Raw genomic sequence first — 20883 nt, 5'->3', positions numbered from 1 at the left:
AGGTATTTTATGTATTTTTTTATTTTATATATTGATACCCATTAAAGCATAAGCATAGCTTATTATTAAAATGTATTCATTTATAAAAAGATCAATAATGTCTTCTATGAAAATTACATAGTGTAAATTATTTTACTTTACTAGTTTTAAGAGTTTTATTACACTGCCTTTCTTTATATTACTTTTTTTTTTTTTTTTCTTTTCTTTATATTACTTTTAAAGGGCTTGGGAGAGATACCACTAGATACTCCTTCAGCGAAAGGAAGACGATCTCATACTGGCACTGTTGGAAATACAAGGTCATCATCTATTTCTAGAGATGCTTTTAATTCAGCTGAAAGGTAGGATCATTTGATATTCCACATCATTAGAAAAATTACTCCCCAGTGATAGTAGTCTCATTTGGATGTTTTTATGAACTATCCCAGGGGTATTTGTCAAAAATTAATGGAGTTTTAAAAGGTTGTAAGAACTTAGAAAGTGTGAGGTAATTATATTTAATAAAGCAATTATATTCTCACAGCAACTGGCTTTTATATGCACTAACCATTATTGAAGCTTTTGTGCTGTTGAACTTGTCAATATTAGACCTGTGTTGGATAATTCTGATTAATTTGATTTTGATTTATAGCCTTTACTTTTTCCCTTTGATTATAAAAGTAGTACATAATTATGACTAGTGAAAAAAATTTAGAAAATCCAACTTTAGAAAATCCAAACATTAAAAGAAGAATTTAACCAATTTAACCAATCACCTATGGTGCCACCAACCAGTGTTGTTCATTTTAGCCATTCTGACTAGTGCTAAGTGATATCTCATTGTAGTTTTGATTTATATTTCTCTGATGATGAGTGATCTTTTCATGTGTCTGTACAATTATCATGTGACATATATGGTATGTCATTTATTTACAAATATCCTCTCCCATTCCATAGAATGCCTTTAGTTTTGTTGATTTTTTTTTCATAAAGTCCCAATAGCTTTTTTTTTGCTTTTGTTTCCCTTGCCTCAGGAGACGTATCTAATAAGAAGTTCCTACAGCCAATGTCAAAAAGGTTACTTCCTGTGTTCTCCTCTAAGATTTTGATGGTTTCCTGTCTCATATTTAGGTCTTTCCTCCATTTTGAGTTTATATTTTTGTATGGGGTAAGAAAGTGGTCCAATTTCATTCTTTTCCATGTTGCTGCCCAGTTTTCCCAACACCAGTTATTGAGAAGAACATCTTTTTTCCATGGAATATTCTTTCCGGCTTTGTCAAAGATTAGTTGACCATATAGTTGTGGGTTCAATTCTGGGTTTTCTTTTTCTTTTTTTAATTTCATTTATTTATTCATGAGAGATACAGAGAGAGAAGCAGAGACATAGGCAGAGGGAGAAGCAGGTTCCATGCAAGGAGCCTGATGTGGAACTCGATCCCGGGAATCTGGGATCAGCCACTGAGCCACCCAGATGTTCCCAGTTCTGGGTTTTCTATTCTGTTTTGTTGATCTGTGTTTTGAATTTTGTGCCAATACCATACTGTCTTGATCACTACAGCTTTGTAATATAACTTAAAGTCTGGAATCATGATGCCTCCAGCTTTGCTTTGCTTTTTTCAAGGTTCCTTTGACTATTCAGGGTCTTCGGTGGTTCCATACAAATTAAAGGGTTGTTTGATCTAGCTCCGTGAAAAATGCTGTTGGTATTTTGGTAGCATTTGCATTAAATGTGTACATTGCTTTGGGTGATACACACATTTTATTAATCTTTGCTCTTCTAGCCCATGAGCATGGAATATTGTTCTTTGTGTCATCTTTAATTTCTTGCTTAAATGTGTTATCGTTTTTAGAGTACAGATCTTTTACCTCTGGTTAGATTTATTCCTAACTATCTTATAGTTTTGGATATAATTGTAAATGGGATTGTTAATTTCTCTTTCTGCTGCTTCATTATGGGTGTATAGAAATGCATCAGATTTCTGTACATTGATTTTTGTATCCTGTCATTCATTAATCTGTCAGTTGGCAACTTCTTGTTAGATTTTTGAAGTATCATGTCATCTGCAAATAGTGAAAGTGTGACTTCTTCCTTGCCTATTCAGATGCCTTTTATTTCTTTTTATTTTCTGCTTGCTGAGACTAAGACTTCCAGTACTATGTTATTTAAGTGAGAGTGAACATCCCTGTCTTGTTCTTGACCGCAGAAGAAAAGTTCTGAATTCTTCCCCATTGAGGATGATTTTAGCTTTGGATTTTTCATTATGGCCTTTATTATGTTGAGGTATGTTCCCTCCAAACCTACTTTCTTGAGAGTTTTTATCATAAATGGTTGCTACACTTGGTCAAATCACTTTTCTGCATCTATTGAAAGGATCGTGTGATTCTTTTCTTTTATTAATGTGGTGTATCATGTTGACTGATTTGTGAATATTGAACCACCACTGCAGCCCAGGAATAAATCCCACTTGATCACAGTGAATGATTCTTTTAATGTACTGTTAATTCTCAACAAAATACCAGCAAATTGAAACTTTTGCATTCACGTTCATCAGGAATATTGACCTGTAGTTCTCTTTTTTAGTGCAGTCTTTGTCTGGTTTTAGAATCTGGATATTGCTGGCTTCATAGAATGAATTTGGAAGCTTTTGAGAAGAATAGGTATGAACTCTTCGTTAAATGTTTGATAGAATTCCCTTGTGAAGCCACCTGGTCCTAACTTTTATATCTTGGGAGATTTTTGATAACTGATTCAATTTCCTTGCTGGTTATGGGTTTCTTCAAATTTTCTGTTTCTTCTCATTTCAGTTTTGGTAGTTTACATGTTTCTAGGAATGCATCCATGTCTTCCAGATTGCCTAATTTGTTGGCATATAATTACTTATAATATCCTCTTATAATTGTATTTCTTCTCTGTTGGTTGAGATTGTTCCTCTTTCATTCATGGTTTTATTTATTTGTGTCCTTTCTCTTTTCTTTTTATTAATTCTGACTAGGGGTTTATCAATTGTATTAGTTTTTTTCCAAGAACCACTGCTGCTTTCATTGATGTGTTTTTAGTTTTATTTTAGAAACTCTTTTTTTAGTTTCTCTTATTATTTCTGCTCTGATGTTTATTATTTGCCTTCTGCTAGTTTTAGGGTTTGTTGTTCTTTCTATAGCTCCTTTAGATTTAAGGTTAGGTTGTTTATTTGAGATATTTCTTGCTTCTTGAAGTAGGCCTGTATTGTTATATACCTCACTCTTAGGGCCCCCCCTTTTTTTAAGATTTTATTTATTTTTTCATGAGAGACACACACACACACACACACACACACACACACACAGAGAGAGAGAGAGAGAGAGAGAGAGAGGCAGAGACACAGGCAGAGGAAGAAGCAGCCTTCATGCAGGGAGCCCGATGTGGGACTCGATCCTGTGTCTCCAGGATCACGCTCTGGGCTGAAGGCAGCACTAAACTGCTAATCCACCCAGGCTGCCCTCTTAGGACCCCTTTTGCTGTATCCCAAAGGTTTTGGACCTTCATGTTTTCATTTTCATATGTTGCCATGTATTTTTTTTTAAATTTCTTCTTTGATTTCCTGGTGACCCATTCTTTGTTTAGTAGCATGTGGTTTAACCTCCATGTATTTTAGTCTTTTCAATTTTTTTCTTGTTATTGACCTCAAGTTTTGTTTTGTTTTGTTTTGTTTTTAAGATTTTATTTATTCATGAGAGACATACAGAGAGAGAGAGGCAGAGACATAGGCAGAGGGAGGAGCAGGCTCCATGCAGGGAGCCTGACGTGGGACTCGATCCTGGGACTCCAGGATCATATGCTGAGCCAAAGGTGGATGGTTAACTACTGAGCCACCCAGGTGTCCCTGACCTCAAGTTTCATAGCATTGTGGTAGGAAAATATGCATGGTATAATCTTAAGTCTTTTTGTTCTTGTTTGGGCCTCATTTATGACCTAGTAGTTCTGGAGAACGCCCTGTGTGCACTTGAAAAGAATATATATTCTGCTTTTTTAGGATGAAATGTACTAAATGTTTCTGTTAAGTCCTTCTGGTCCAGTCTGTCATTCAAAACCATTGTTTCCTTGTTTATTTTTTGTTTAGGTGATCTGTTCATTGCTACAAGTGAGGTATTAAAGTCCCCTACAATTATTATATTCTTATCAATGCATTCCTTTATGTTTGTTATGAATTGTTTTATATGTTTGCGTCTTCCCAAGTTGGGGGCATAAATATTTACAATTGTTAGCTCTAGTTGGATAGACCCCTTTATTATGAAATAATGCCCTTCTTCATCTCTTGTTACAATCTTCAGTTTAAAATCTAGTTTGTCGGGATCCCTGGGTGGCGCAGTGGTTTAGCGCCTGCCTTTGGCCCAGGGCGCGATCCTGGAGACCCCGGATCGAATCCCACGTCGGGCTCCCGGTGCATGGAGCCTGCTTCTCCCTCTGCCTATGTCTCTGCCTCTCTCTCTCTCTCTGTGTGACTATCATAAATAAATAAAAATAAAAAAAAAGGCTTAAAAAAATAATTAAAATCTAGTTTGTCTAAATATTGCTACTCGGGCTTTTTTTTGATGTTCAATTGCATGATAAATGTTTGTCCCCTCACGTTCAATCTGCAGGTGTTTTTATGTCTAAAATGAGTCTCTTGTGCTTCCTTCTTTTGAATTGATTGAGTGAGGTGTGAGATTGTTATTTGTCGTATTCTATGTATCTCATTGTTTCCATTTCTGTTTTTTAAGTGATTCTTCTGGGCTATGTAATAAACATACTTTATATACATCTTTACCTTCTCATAGTCTACTTTCAAATAATATTAAATCAGTTTAAATATAATGTAAGTGGGACGCCTGATATGGGACCCAGTCCCGGGACTCCAGGATCACACCCTGAGCTGAAGGCAGATGCTCAACCACTGAGACACCCAGGCGTCCCCGTTTGGGCTTTTTTGTAGTTTTTTTTGTTTTCTGGTTGGTTTGTTTGCTTTGCTATTAAGTTGTATCAGGTCTTTATATATTTTGGGTATTAACCTCTTTCACTTTCCAGGTATATGATATGGAAATGTTTCCTCTCATTCTGTAGGTTATCTCCTCATTTTGTTGATGGATTCTTCTGTGCAGAAGAATATGATCCCACTTTTTATTTTTGCTTTTGTTGTCATATCCAAAAGATTGTTGCTGAGACCATTGTCAATGAGCTTACCACCTATGTTTTATTCTACTAGTTTTATGGTCATACATTCAAATCCACATGTTTCTAGCAGCATTATTTATAATACCTAAGACATGTAAATAACCTAAGTGCCCAAAAAAAATAAAACCTAAGTGCCCATGACAGATGAATGTGTATATATACATGATAGAATATTTTTCAGTCACTAAAAGAATAATAATATGCCATCTGTGACAATACGAATGGACCTTGAATGAAATAAGTGAGACAAAGACAAAAACTATAATCTCACTTTTATGTGGAATGTAAAGAAAACAAACTCAAAGGTACAGAGAACGGACTGGTGGTTGCCTGAGCCAGGGGGCTAGAGGTGGGCAAAATGCGTGAAGGTAGTCAGAAGGTACAAATTTACAGTTATAAAATAAATAAGTTCTGGGTATGTAATTTACAACATGGTAACTATAGTTGATAATACAGTAGTGTATATTTGAAAGTTGCTAAGAGTGTAAAACTTTTAAGTTCTCATTATAAGAAAAATTATAACTCTGTGAGGTGATGGATATTAACTAAACTACTGTGGTAATCATTTTGCAATATATACATATATACAATCATTATGTTATATACCTTATATGCCTATTAAAAATCATTATTGGGGTGCCTGGGTGGCTCCGTTGGTTGACCATCATGATTTTGGCTCAGGTCATGATCTCAGGGTTGTGAGATTGAGCCCCATGACAGGCTCTGTGCTCAGCACAAAGTCTCCTTAGAATATCCTCTGCCTCTCCCCCAACTTACATGCATTCTCTCTCTCCCAAATAAATAAATAAATAAATAAATAAAATCTTTTTTAAAAAGCCATTATAACAATAACATATTGTGGGGATTATAATACATATCAGAAGTAAAATGCATGACAAAATTATCGTAAGGGGATGCCTGGGTGTCTCAGTTGTTTAAGTATCTGATTCTTCATTTTGGCACAGATCATGATCTCAGGGTTGAGATCAAGCCCTGCATTGGGCTCCACTCTCCCTCTGCTCGTCCTCATGCTCACACTCTCTAAAATAAATAAAATATTCTAAAAATAGCTTAAAAGATGAAAGAGGAGTATACTGCTGTAAGATTCTTACATTATATTTATTTATTTTTTTAAAGATTTGATTTATTTATTCATGAGAGACACAGAGAAAGAAAGAAGCAGAGACATAGGCAGAGGGAGAAGCAGGCTCCATGCAGGGAGCTTGATATGGACTTAATCCTGGGGCTCCAGGATCAAGCCCTGAGCAGAAGGCAGATACTCAACCACTGAGCCATCCAGGCATCTCTTTTTGATGGATTTTATTTATTTATTTTTAAACATTTAAAGATTTTATTTATTTATTCATGATAGACATAGAGAGAGAGAGGCAGAGACATAGGCAGAGGGAGAAGCAGGCTCCATGCTAGGAGCCCGACGTGGGACTCGATCCTGGGACTCCAGGATCATGCCCTGGGCCAAAGGCAGGCGCTAAACCGCTGAGCCACCCAGGGATCCCTCTTTTTGATGGATTTTTTTTTTAATTTTTATTTATTTATGATAGTCACACAGAGAGAGAGAGAGAGAGAGGCAGAGACATAGGCAGAGGGAGAAGCAGGCTCCATGCACCGGGAGCCTGATGTGGGATTCGATCCCGGGTCTCCAGGATCGCGCCCTGGGCCAAAGGCAAGCGCCAAACCACTGCGCCACCCAGGGATCCCTTTTTGATGGATTTTAAATACAGTTGTTTCTTAATATCTTTTTCAGAAGTTTGTTGTTAGTGTGTAGAAATGCCACTGATTTTTGTATATTGATTTTGTATCCTGAAACTTTCTGAATTGATTGACTGGTTTCTTAGTTTATTTGGTAGAGTCTTTGGGGTTTTCTATATATGGTTGACCCTTGGACAATGCAGGGGTTAAGGGCATCAACCATCGTGCAGTTGAAAATCCACGTATAATTTTTTACTTCCCCCCAAATTAACTACTAATAGCCTACTGTTGACCAGAAGCCTTTACTTGATAAACAATAAACAGTTGATTAACACGTTTTGAATATTTTATATACTATACCCTTATAGTAAAGTAAGCTAGAGAAAAGAAAATGTTAATAAAAATCATAAGAAAAAATGTATTTACAGCACTCTACTGTAAAAAATCCACATGTAAGTGGACCTGCATGGTGCAAATCCATGTTGTTTAAGGGTCGACTGCATAATATCATGTCATCTGTGTATAGAGGCAATTTTACCTCTTTCTTTCCAATTTGGAGACTTCTATTTTTTTCCCTGCATAATTACTCTAGTTAAGACATCCTGTATTGTGTTGAATAAGAGTGTAGAGAGTGGGTATCCTTATCTTATTCCTGTTATCAGAGAAAAGGCTTTCAGCTTTTCATCATTGAGTATGATGTTAGCTCTGGGCTTGTCATATTGTCTTTATTATGTTCAGGTATGTTCCATCTGTATCCAGTTTGTTGATGGCTATTGAATTTTGTCAAATGCTTTTTCTGCATCTGTTGAGATGATCATATGATTTTCATCCTTCATTTTGTTAATATGATGTATCACATTAATTGACTTGGAGATGTTGAACCATTCTTGCATCCCTGGAATAAATACCACTTGGTCATTCTGTATGATCCTTTTAATGTATTGCTGATTCAGTTAATATTTTGGTGTTTTTTGCATCTGTGCTCCATGATCATTTTTAATGCATACTCTCTTTTAATAAATTTTATTGATATTAATACCTAGTGAGTACCTGCCTCCATTTCACTCTTACTGTATCTTTTCCCTCTAAGATATAATCACTGTTATTTTACTATCAAGTCCATTTTGTTTTAAAATTTCAAAAGGCCATCTTTGAACAAAAGTTTCAGTAATTAAAAGGCTTCTTGAGGTGTTCTTGTTTTACTCTTTTAATATATTTACCTTTTATGTATCATACTTCTCAGTTTATAAATTTAATCCTCTATTTTTTTCATTGTATAGAATTAATCATTTCACAAATTAACCTCAGATCATTTTTTTAAAGATTTTATTTATCTATTTATGAGAGACACAGAGAGAAGGCAGAGACATAGACAGAGGGAGAAGCAGGCTCCTCGCAGGGAGCCCAATGTGGGACTCGATCCCATAACTCTGGGACTGTGCCCTGAGCTGAAGGCAGCCGCTCAACTGCTGAACCACCCAGGCATCCCTGGATCAATTTATTTAAGGAAATTAAAAATAATGAGTAAATACATGTAAGATCTGCATTCTAGATCACCATCCTGTGCCTACTTTTAGGATGATTCTGCATCATTCGTTAATCAGTGCTCTTAAGACAACTTTAGTGCCATTTTTAATAATAGTAGTCAGAAAAATGGTAACTGGCAATTCTTACCATTGTCTTTAAGATCTGTCAATTTGCATGACACTTTAGTTTCAAAGGTATCATTCCTCTGCTGTATTGAGTCACCCCTTTATAGCAATAAAAAACATATACTAGTAATAGTAAGTCATTGGAATAGCAAATCCTGCTAGTGTCAAGATTCTAGTTTTCTCATGCAAAATCAAATGGATATTTTGAGTTAACATAGGAAGCCTGAGACTACTATTTTTGGAAAGTCCTACTTAAAATGTTAGCCCTTGGTTGGCATCCAGGAACTAGGATTTAAGGAGGGTTGCCACTGTTCTTTAACTAGTAAGAGTAGTTTACTGTACCACAATAATTTGGGTAAACAATATGTTTTATGCTGGAAGACCAGCTTTGCTTCCGGGAGCCTGAAATTTCAGTATATCCTAGGCAGAGGACCAACCATGACCAACGCCCAGTAAAAACCCTGAGCAGTGAGTCTCTAATAAGCTTCATTGGTAGACAGCATTTCCCATGTGTTGTTATGGATTGCTGCTGGAGTAATTAAATTTGTTCTGTATGACTCCACTGGGAAAGGACCCCTGGAAGCTTATATCTAGTTTTAGCCAGACTTTGAGCCTTGTACTTTTTCCCCTTCCTGATTTTGCTTTGTATCCTTCTGTTGTAGTAAATCTTAGCTGTGAGTAAAAACTACGTGCTGAATCCTATGAGTCCTTCTAGTAAATCACCACACTCAGGAGATTTTAGGGGCCACGAACACAGCTATTTGGCTAACGGTTAGATCACTTTGTGAATTATTGAAAAATAAATGTGTATTTTAAGAACTGTTCAGGGATCCCTGGGTGGTGCAGCGGTTTGGCGCCTGCCTTTGGCCCAGGGCGCAATCCTGGAGATCCGGGATCGAATCCCATGTCGGGCTCCCGGTGCATGGAACCTGCTTCTCCCTCTGCCTGTGTCTCTGCCTCTCTCTCTCTCTCTCTCTCTCTTTCTCTCTGTGTGTGTGTGTGAGACTATCATAAATTTAAAAAAAAAGGAACTGTTCATTATGTTTATATTTCTTATTGGAATTTAATAATGAAAATAAATTTACCTTTCTTTGACTTTAGAGAAGTAACTGAAGTCCGTGACATCACCAGAAAATCAGTTCCCCGTAATTCCTTAGAAAGTGCTGAATATATTAAAGTCATAACCAGTTTATTAAATGCAAAAGACTTCCGTGATCGTATTAATGGGATTAAGCAGCTTTTATCAGATACTGAAAACAATCAAGAACTTGTTGTTGGAAACATTGTGAAGGTAATGAACTATAAAAATTAATTTTCATTCTCAATATGTGGCTAACAGCTCATTTGTATAAAAAATTGCCCTAAATCTTAGTACCTTACATATATTATTTTAAAATGTTAAACTTAGTGAGAAGAATGGATTGCTTAGGTTTTGCTGTATTAAAAACATTCTAGACCAATTCAAAGTAATTGGAGAAAAATAAGAAAATAGCTGCTTATTTATCTAAATTCTCCCACTAGGTGGTAACTTCTTGAAAGCTCTGTATTCTCAGAGCTCTTGGGACCTGACATTCAGTGACTATATGTTGAGTGAATCAATAAATATTTTAAGAACCAGGGCATTTAAGAGCTCTCATATTATTTAAGAATAGATATTAAAGTTTTTATGTGTAGATTAGAAATCGTGGGGGGGGGGGGGGGTTTGTTTTTAAGATTTTATTTATTTATGCATGAGAGTCACAGAGAGAGAGACAGAGAGAGGCAGAGACACAGGCAAAGGAAGAAGCAGCCTCCATTCAGGAAGCCCAATGCGGGACCTGAGGATCACGCCCTGAGCTGAAGGCAGACGCTCAACCACTGAACCACCCAGGCGTCCCAAGATTAGAAATCTTGTATACATTAATTTATATACCAACCCTTTAGGAAGATACCAAGAAATAGAAAAGAAGGTAGTAATAAGTGAGTGTAGATGATTTATGCTTCTTCAGAGTTCAGTTAATTCCATTAGTAATTTATTAACTAAATTCCATTTTAAATTTGTATTTATGTTCATTAAACTTGGCCAAAGTACCATAACTACTTTTTTTTTTTAAAGATTTTATTTATTTATTCATGAGAGAGGCAGAGACATAGAGGGAGAAGCAGACTTCTCACAGGGAGCCCAATGTGGGACTCCATTCCAGAACCCCAGGATCACGCCCTGAGAAGGCAGATGCTAAACCACTGAGTTACCCAGGCATCCCTCATTACTACTAATTCCAGTAGTGCTGTGTCTTAATTTTCAGAAGAAAAATACCATATTATCATGCCATGGGCACCAGAAAGTTACATTTTCTGATATCTGTTGAGTAAATATAAATCTTTTGGGAAGCCTATTTGTACCATGAAAAATTTTATTTGTATATATTATGTGAAAGATGTATGTGTATATATCTTAGCCTCACAGATTAGCTCTTCACTCACTTGATGTGACTAAATATTTGCTTACCATTCCCTTAATATACCTTAAGCTTATGAAAGTTAAGGAGTCTAAAGAGCAAAGAATAATTGTTAAAGTAATCAGGTATTAAGGGCAGCCCAGGTGGCTCAGTGGTTTAGCGCCGCCTTCAGCCTAGGGTATGATCCTGGAGACTCGGGATTGGGTCCCATGTCAGACTCCCTGCATGGAGCCTGCTTCTCCCTCTGCCTTGTGTCTCTGCCTCTCTCTCTCCCTCTGTGTCTCTCATGAATAAATAAATAAAATCTTAAAAAAAAAAAAAAAAAAAGTAGGTATTAAGAGGTAATAATAAAAATTTAACTGTGAAATTGCATATAAAATTCTCATAAGACACTCACTTAAAGTGAAACTAAATCAGCTGTCTGCGGTAAAACTTACATGTCTAATTTTGTTATGAATAGGGATAAAAATAGAAACTTTTCTTGAGTTCTTAGAGTTGGCTAACTTTGTACCTTCCAAAAAATAGCATTTTTGTCACATTTACAGTACGCCAGTCATCTTCCTACTAAGCCAAATTTCTCAACCTTAATTTATTATTAGTATGTCTTTTTGGGTGATTTTTGAAGACTTGTCTCTTTCCTATAAGTAGTTTTGAGACTTAGATTTAGCATCCTAACTTTTGTATTTGTTATATATTATTAATTTTGTATGTGAAATTATATTAAAATGTACATATTTATATATTTTTTATTTTATAAAATTCCTATTATCTAAGTTCAGGTTAAATAGAATGTTGTGTGTATGTTTTTAACAGTATATTAACAGGATAAATACTAAAGAATGCCAAAAAGAATTTAAATGATTATAAGCATTACTTCACTTTAAGTAATTTACCAATTTACTTTCAGATCTTTGATGCTTTTAAATCTCGACTTCATGATTCCAATAGTAAAGTAAATCTGGTGGCTCTAGAAACAATGCACAAAATGATTCCTTTGCTTAGAGATAACTTATCTCCTATAATCAACATGCTAATTCCAGCAATAGTAGATAACAATCTGAATTCTAAGAATCCAGGCATCTATGCTGCTGCCACAAATGTTATTCAGGCACTGAGTCAGCATGTAGGTAAGAAATCTTTACTTTGGCACTCAAATTATTTTGAATTTTGTATTTTCTGATTTTACACGTGATATATTTTTATAATGTTGAAATCATAGTCAATATTTTGTCATTTAATGTTGTAATAGTCTCAGTAGTATTTTAAATTATTTTTAGAGATAAAATGCTTTACTATTAAATTGACTTTATCTCCCCTTGTTTTTGACTTTTTAGTTCCTTTTGTCTACCTCAGTCTCACATCTGATGCAAAATTCACTTTAAATGGATCAGATTTAAATGTAAAACTTAACTGTAGAACTTTTAAGGATAACATAGGCAGAAATCCTTAGGACCTGAGGGCTTGGTGAAGAGTTGTTAGCATGACACATGACGGATGACACTAAAAGCATGTTCCATAAAAGGTGATAAATTAGACCTCAGCAAAATTAAAAATGTTTGCTTTGCAAAAGACCCTAGTAAGTACATAAAGAGACAAACTACTGATTGGAAAAAAGCATTTGCATACCACATATCTGGGAAGAACTCGTAGTATATAAAAAACTCTCAAAATGGAACATTGAAACAAACAATCCAGTTAGAAAATGGACAAAGGACATGAAGAAACATTTCACTGAAGAGAATATATGGGTGGTGAATAGATACATGAAAAGCTGTTCAACATCCCTAGTCATTAGGGAAATATAAAATGCAAGTTAAGATCATGATCACTACACAAATATGTTAGTCTGCTGACTGCTATAACAAACTACTACAGACTGGATGGTGTGAAAACAAACATTTACTTCTCACAGTTCTGAGGCTGGAAAGTTTGAGGTCAAGATGCCAATGGTTTTAGTGTCTGGTGAGGGCCTACTTCCTGGTTCCTAGATGGCCCCATCTTCTGTTTTTGTCTTCACACGATGGAAGGGACATGGAAGCTTTCTGGGGCATCTTTAATAAGAGCACCAATCCCATTCATGAGGGTTCCACCTTCATTACCTAATCACCTCCCAAAGGCCTCACCTCCAAATACCATAGCAATGGGGATTGGGTTTCAACATATGAATTTTGGAGGACACAGACATTCAGTTTATAACAGTATTAGGACAGCTAAAATTAAAAAGCGGGATAACACCAAATGCTAACAAGATTTCAGAGAAACTGAATATCTTCTACATTGCTAGTGAGAATGTAAATAAAATGGTGTAGCCACTCTAGAAAAGAGTTTGGCAATTTCATAGAAAAGCTAAACTACATTTATCATATAACTCATCAGTTGCATCCTTAGGCATTTATTCCAGAGAAACGAAAACTCACTTTCATCCAAAAATCTATACACTATTGTTCATAACAGCTTTATTTACAATAGCCAAAAATAGCAGACAACTTAAATGTAATTCAGTGGGTTAATAGTGAAAAAATTTGTGATGCATCCACACCATAGAAAACTACTTAAATAGTAAAGTAGTATGATGGATACACACAACAATTTGGATGAATCTAAAGGGCATTATGCTCAGTGAAAAAAGACAGTCCCAAAAGTTCACATGCATAGGATTCCATCTCAAAATATTATCTCAGATTAGTGGCTATCAGGGTTTAGGGGTGGAAGCAGGGATTGGATATGACAATAAAGAGAACACTAGAGAGATCTTTATGGGATAGAATAGTTCTGTATGTTAATTGCAGTGATCATAACACAAATCTACACATGTGATAAAATGACAGAACCATACACATGTAGGGGCATCTGGCTGGCTCATTTGTTAGAGCATGTGACTTTTGATCTCAGGGTCATGAGTTCAAGCCCCACATTGTGTGTAGACCTTACTTTAAAAAAAACAAAAATTCAAAAAACACACACAAAAAAAACCAAAAATTAATAAAGAAGGTGAATGATGCAGGTTAGAACTTTGTACATGTATTGTATTGATGTCAGATTCCTTGTTTGATGTGTACTATAACCATATAAGATGTAACCTTTGGTGAAAGGTACATAGGACCTTTTTTGTACTATCTTTGCAATTTCCTGTAAATCTATAATTATTACAAAATCAAAACTTTGAAAAAATCAGTAAAGATAAAAACTACTCTCAGAAAACCTTTTTTTTCTGTTTTTTGGGGGCTTTTTTTGTTTGTTTTTGATAAACCTATGTAATATTTTTTTGAATAAGATGCCTGGAAGATGGGCAATTCTTTTGCTTTTTTATACCATATGATATCTCTTTTAATACTCTGTGAGATATTTTTATATATTTGCTATATTATTTTATTAAGGTTTTATAGATCATATTAAGTAGCGATTGCATAAATTTAAAATCTTTGCACGAATATATTTTCCTTTCAGTGCTATGTAATGGAAACTAAGATCTCATAATTCTTTATATATCTGTATTCTTTTTTTTTAGACAATTACTTGCTTCTACAGCCATTTTGCACAAAAGCTCAGTTTTTAAATGGAAAAGCAAAACAGGATATGACTGAAAAGCTTGCTGGTAAGTATTTTTTAATTGCTATTTCCAAAGAAATATTTTATTAACTAAGGATAAACTGATAGGCATTTCAATTTAACTTTGGGATAACTACCAAATTCAGTATCAATAATCACAGTGTAGAAATAAATTGCATAATGATCCATATGAGAAACTTTTAAGACTTAACAAAAAAAATTTTTATAAAGGTTTTTAACCTTTTTTTTCCCAGTATTTATTTTGTCTTCTTGTCAGTAGAAATAATACAGGAAAAATAAAAAGACATTAAAATCAGTTTAGTGCTCTTAGAAAACTATTTCAAATGATGTGTTTTATAAAAGATCAGTGAGTTAAAATATATATATATATATATATATATATATGTTTTTATTTTATATAACTACATGAGATGAGTTTTGGATCTAATTCCTGTCCTTACTACTTTTTTTTTTAAACATTTTATTTATTTATTCATTAGAGATACACAGAGAGAGAGAGAGAGGCAGAGACACAGGCAGAGGGAGAAGCAGGCTCCATGCAAGGAGCCCGATGTGGGACTTGATCCCTGGTCTCCAGGATCACACCCTGAGCTGCAGGTGGCGCTAAACCGCTGAGCCACCCGGGCTGCCCTGTCCTTACTACTTTTGCCTGAATTAAGTTGACATATATGAAATTCTAATATTTAAAAATTCCAATTTTTGGAAGGAATGTTTCTGACCTTACTTTTCTTTAAAATGCCTGACATTTTAGAACAAATGGCATAGGGAAGAAGTTTAGTATATTTTGTATCCTTTTTAATTAACAGAACTTGAATTTTTTTTTAAACATCACTATTTATTTTTACATTTCAGATATTGTTATGGAACTTTATCAAAGGAAGCCCCACGCCACAGAACAGAAAGTGTTGGTTGTTTTATGGCATCTCTTAGGGAACATGACAAATAGTGGCTCTTTGCCTGGAGCTGGAGGAAATATACGAACAGCCACAGCTAAATTATCAAAAGCACTTTTTGCACAAATGGGCCAGAATCTATTAAATCAGGCTGCATCTCAACCACCACATATCAAAAAGAGTTTAGAAGAATTGCTTGATATGACAATATGAAATGAATTATGCATCTTTGATGAAATATAATATGAAGAAAATTGTTTACATAATGACAAATGGAACTTTTTTAAAGTTACGTTTTCAGTGCCTGCACTTCATCTAGTAAATTAAGGCAATGGTTATTTGTATTTGCAGCCAGTGAGTACACATCTGCCTTCTATCAACCTTACCATTTGCACCCATCACGTAAAAACCTAAAGTAATTAATATAACCCTAATATTCATGAAATCTGAGGCACATAGAATGAATCCAATTATATTATTTTTGTGGAAAGTCCTGCTCATTTGCACTATTCTATAGAAATCACAATTCATTGCCCCATATGTACAATTAGATTTGTAATTAAAAATATACTTTTTATTATGTAATCATGTTCTGCTATGTCTCATTACTCAGCCTTATTTAATGAAGTGAAAGAAAAGTCATTGAACTATGTTAATACAAACTATCTTTTGTGTGCTATTTGTGAAAAACATGTATTTCTAAAATCAGTTTGCTAATATGATTGTGCAGTATTAGCTTGCTTTTGCTGCTGTGTTAATGTGATATATTTGCTTACCATTTGGGTTAAATCATCTACATAATTGTGAAATTTAACAAGTTATAATGAAGCATGATGACCAAAGTTTTAGAAAACACTTAAAACATTTTAAATGCACGGTAAAGAAAACGTGTTGAATGTAACTTCCCTATTTTTGTGTGCAAACACTAAATTTTATTTCTATATGTCCCAACATTTATAAAGGTGTTATTTTGCTGCCCAGTTGTGTAATTCTCAAAAATAGTGCCAGGTCTTCTATAGCTTTTCTCAGAATTCTTGGGCTATAAGTACTGTATGCATCTGAAAAAGAAAAGGATGTTATAAAAATAAAAGGATTTATTTCTGTAGATGTGTGAGAGGTGTCCTATTTTTCCACCTTCCAGATATGTTAAAATTAAAAATATATATATTTTAATATTGACTTATTACTTTCACTTGGTATAATTGATAATAATACTGACCTATTTCTATTGACTTAACAATAGACCTGGGTTATAATTCCAGCTTTAGAGGAAATGATCCATGTGACCTTGGTCAAGTCATTTGCCAGGTCTAGGTCCAGTTTTCTCATTTCTAAAATGTGAGGGCTGGATTAGATGATTTTTAAGGTTCTATCTTGTTCTAAAATTCTGTGCTTCTGTCGTAGATTACTTGGTGATCACTTTATTACAATTGTGAACTATCCTCGTTCTTTTTTACTTCTTATGTCATTGACTGGTTTTCTAATGCATTTGGCTGCCTTTTAAATTGTGATTCTTTGTATTACTCCATGACTGCTGAGGGAAAAAAGGGTTTTACAGCAATTCGAAGCTAAGCTGAATGGAAAGTAAAGACTTGGTTACCTTTTCTGTTTGTAGGTATTGTTATATATATTCATAGTTACATATATGCTTTTTAAAAATGCTTTATCTTTTCTTCTAAGTGTATTTTATGTTTCTATAGTTTAGGTCTGAAGTTGACAAACCTTCTTTAAAGGACCAAAAAGTAAATATTTTTGGCAAGGAGATTGTGATATTTTTTTTTTTTGTTTTTTGTTTTTATTTTTTTTATAGCCCTTTAAAAATGTAAAAACATTCTTAGTTCAAATCAAACAAAAATAGATCTCTGGAATAGTTTGTCAGCACCTGGTTTAGACTCTTTTGACGTCAGTTGTAAATCTGAAATCATCATTAAATTTTGCTTTAGCTCTCAGTGGTATGCACCATTGAAACAATAGTCACAGATTCCAAGTATTGTTAATTTTGACCATTGTCCTTGTGTCATTGTAAATGTGCCTACTAAATTTGCATTGATTGATTGTTGGATATATTGAAGGTAAATTTTAAATTTCAAAGGCAAAAGACCATTACTTTATGTATAAGCTTAATTATCCCTTTTAAAAAAATATGTATACTACGAATTTTCCATTGAAAAAGTACAGTAAAGGGGCGCCTGGGTGGCTCAGTCAGGTGGGCCTTCTTCTCAGGTCATGATAGCAGGGTCCTGGGATTGAGCCCTGTGTTGGGCTTCCCTGCTCAGCGGGAAGTCTCCTTTTTCCTCTCCCTCAGCCCCTCCCCCCTGCTCATATGTGCACAATCTTTCTCTCTCTCAAAAAATAATCAATAAAATCTTAAAAATAAAAGTACAATAAATATAATCACTACTACTAATAGGACTTCACATAGAAAATACTCATTGTGTAACAGAGTCCCAAGCCTTAAAGATTTCCTCTATTTTAGTAACTTATTGAACACTCAGAAATCTAGCACTCTGTTATCAAGAATTGTTAGCAATCCAGAAGTCAACAAAGAATTTGGGGGACTGATCACTGATTGAAAGAACTAAAGGAGCCGAAAGACTGAATAAATTGGAATGAATTCTTTGTACAAGCAACAATAATAAAAAAGTTTATCCCCATCATCAGTGCAACTAAAAACTAAAAAAATTTAAATGGCATAAATAACCAGTGGAATCCATATCATATAGTCGTTGAAAATGTTAATCACAGGGCAATATCCATAGTGTGTTAAAAAAAAGAAACCTGACCTCAAAATAAATACAGTTTCTCTAACATATGCAGACAGAAAATAGAACTGGAATTATATACCTCTAACAACATGTTAAACTATAGTAAACTATGAGTAAAGAAGTTAATTTTTTTAGTTTACTATTAGGCAGTTTCTATTTTTTCAGAAATGAGCAACATGTATTGCTTATGTAATATAATTTAAATTACAATAAGTGAAAGTCTGAAGAGAATCTGAAGAAAAGGTAATGTGAGAAAGAATACGGCAAAAAAGAGTGAATATTAGTATTAAGGGAAGTGAAAATAACTAGAAAGGAGATGACAAAGGGAAGCAAGATATAAAGAGCTTAACACGGATTTAGAAAGCATTGATTTGGAACCTCGTTTGTTTATTTTTAAGATTTTTATTTATTCATGACAGACACCAAGAAAGAGAGGCAGAGACATAGGCAGAGGGAGAAGCAGGTTGCCCATGGGGAGCCCGATGTGGGACTCCAACAGCAGACTCTGGGACGACACCTGGAGCCGGAGGCAGACACTCAACCACTGAACCACCCAGGTGTCACTGGAACCCAATTTTATTATTACTTACCAAACATTACGTATATTCTGAGTTACTGTGGGATCCAAAATTAAAATGGGATTATGTATACGAAAACATTTGTAAATCTCAAATTTTCTACAAAGGTAGTTTATTCCCAAGAGCAAATGAAAAAAAAAAAAAAAAAACAAGCACAAACCCTATAGAAATCTTTAGTGCTAGGATAAGTTAAGCTACTTACTTCATTGCTAGTTAGAGGATTGAATATGTCAAACAAAGGCAAAATCAAGCACTATATTATTGATTTGTGGTGTCATAACGTGTACTGTAAAAGAGAACCTAAATTCTTCACAATTAAACTGTGGGCAGAACAATGGATAAACATAGGGTTAAATTTAGGCATTAAAGTAATTTACAGATTTAAGCAAAGTAGTCAATTAAAAAATACATGTAATATAAGTGCTTGGGTAGCTCAGTTGGTTAAGCATCCAACTCTTGGTTTTGACTTCCATCATCATCTCAGGGTGCTGAGATCAAACCAGATGTGGAGCCTGCTCCCCCCAACCCCCACTCATACACGTGCTACAGATAAATATCTTTTTTTAAAAAATACATGTAATGGGACATTATGTAAAATGAAGATGGAATAATCTGGTGGGGGATACCTGGGTGACTCAGTGGTTGAGCATCTAACCTTGGCTCAGCGTGATCACCGAGGTCCTAGGATCGATCTTGTTACATAAATCCCACTGTACAGGTTTGACATTATAATTGGCCTCCACAATATGCTGAAATCTGATTCTGTTGTAAGTTTAGAAAAGACGGTAAGTAGGCCGCCTGGGTGGCTCAGTGGTTGAGTGTCTGCCTTTGGATCAGGTCGTGATCCTGGGGTCCTGGGATGGAGTCCAACATCAGGATCCCCACAGGGAGCCTACTTTCTCCCTCTGCCTGGATTTATGTAGCAAGACAGTTGAAACTTTACAAATTTATGTTGACAAAAATATGAAGAATACATGAGAAATTTCATTGAGTGCTAGACTGAGGAGGAAATGATTTTAGGTTAGACAATATATATATATGCAATATATATATTTGTAATATTACATATTAACATATACATGTATATGTATGTATAAATTCAATATGCTAGCTTAAATAGCCAGGAATGGTACGAACCGTTTGTTCTATAGGAGTGTTAGCATGAACTACTGATGAACAACTTTCCACTCATCTATAACTATGTATCCCACTAGGAGTGCCAGGTACACTCCCTTCCCCAAGATTTAAGAAACACACCGGTGAAGGGACAGTCAGCATCTTTGGAAAGTATTGCAACTTATGATGGTTCAACTTAATTTTTCAACTTCAAAGTGGTACAAGAGTGTGTAGGCACTGTGTGTAGTGCCTCTGTGTGTCTCTCATGAACAAATAAATAAAATCTTAAAAAAAAAAATGAAGATGGGAATGTAACTGAAGAGGATGGCTAAGTCTGTCAATGCAAGAAGCCTTCACTCATTTTATATATTCTTTTATTTATTTTTAAAGATTTTTGTTTATTCATGAGAGACACAGAGAGAGCAGAGGGAGCGGGACAGGGGACTCGATCCCGGGAGGACTCGATCCCAGGTCTCCGGGGTCACGCCCTGGGCTGAAGGCAGGCACTAAACCGCTGAGCCACCCGGACGTCCCTATAATGATCACGTCCCCAAGCCCCTAATTTGTTTCCACTACGGTTTCCTCTCTTTTGTTTTGGATGTTTCCTCTTGAGGGAAACCTGGGAGGACCCAAGATCTATATCATCCCGAAGAATGGAGATGTAAGGATGAATTTTTGTTCACGTCCAGGTGGAGGGGTAAAACCTGGGCAGTTGTTGGGAAAACCTTCGGTTTGCTCCATAAGACAACAATGGTTTTCTTTGAGGGGGGTGAGGCGCTGTCTACGGGTAAGATCGAGGACGTAAGAGGCCCTAAACACTTGACTTTTCGCTGAGAAAGTCCCCGCGGAGCGGAGCAAACCGCCGGCAGCGGCACCGCGGGCCTGGGGCGGGGACCGGGCGGGGACCGGGCGGGGCCGGGGCCCAGGATCCCGCGGAGGGCGAGGCCTGAGCGCAGCGCCACCACGTGACTCCTTCGCCTCCCGGGACAGCGAC

General features: G+C 35.5%; 1 protein-coding gene across 3 annotated transcripts in view; it reads left to right on the top strand.

The window, feature by feature from the left end:
• Window positions 1–17528, top strand: part of TOGARAM1 (TOG array regulator of axonemal microtubules 1) — a 76932-nt gene extending 59404 nt beyond the window's left edge. For all 3 annotated transcript variants that reach the window (XM_041758433.1, XM_041758434.1, XM_041758431.1), the window contains 5 exons: window positions 223–341; window positions 9631–9820; window positions 11875–12094; window positions 14476–14562; window positions 15390–17528. In XM_041758433.1, the coding sequence (XP_041614367.1) occupies window positions 223–341; window positions 9631–9820; window positions 11875–12094; window positions 14476–14562; window positions 15390–15643 (870 nt within the window). In that variant the 3' untranslated portion in view covers window positions 15644–17528. The remainder of the gene's footprint in view (window positions 1–222; window positions 342–9630; window positions 9821–11874; window positions 12095–14475; window positions 14563–15389) is intronic.
• Window positions 17529–20883: the final 3355 nt, after the last annotated feature.

The sequence above is a fragment of the Vulpes lagopus genome, chromosome 6 (assembly GCF_018345385.1).
Source record: "Vulpes lagopus strain Blue_001 chromosome 6, ASM1834538v1, whole genome shotgun sequence".
NCBI classification, from domain to species: Eukaryota; Metazoa; Chordata; class Mammalia; order Carnivora; family Canidae; genus Vulpes; species Vulpes lagopus.
The sequence above is the reverse complement of the archived record's forward strand: the minus strand, read 5'-3'. Positions and strand labels throughout refer to the sequence as shown.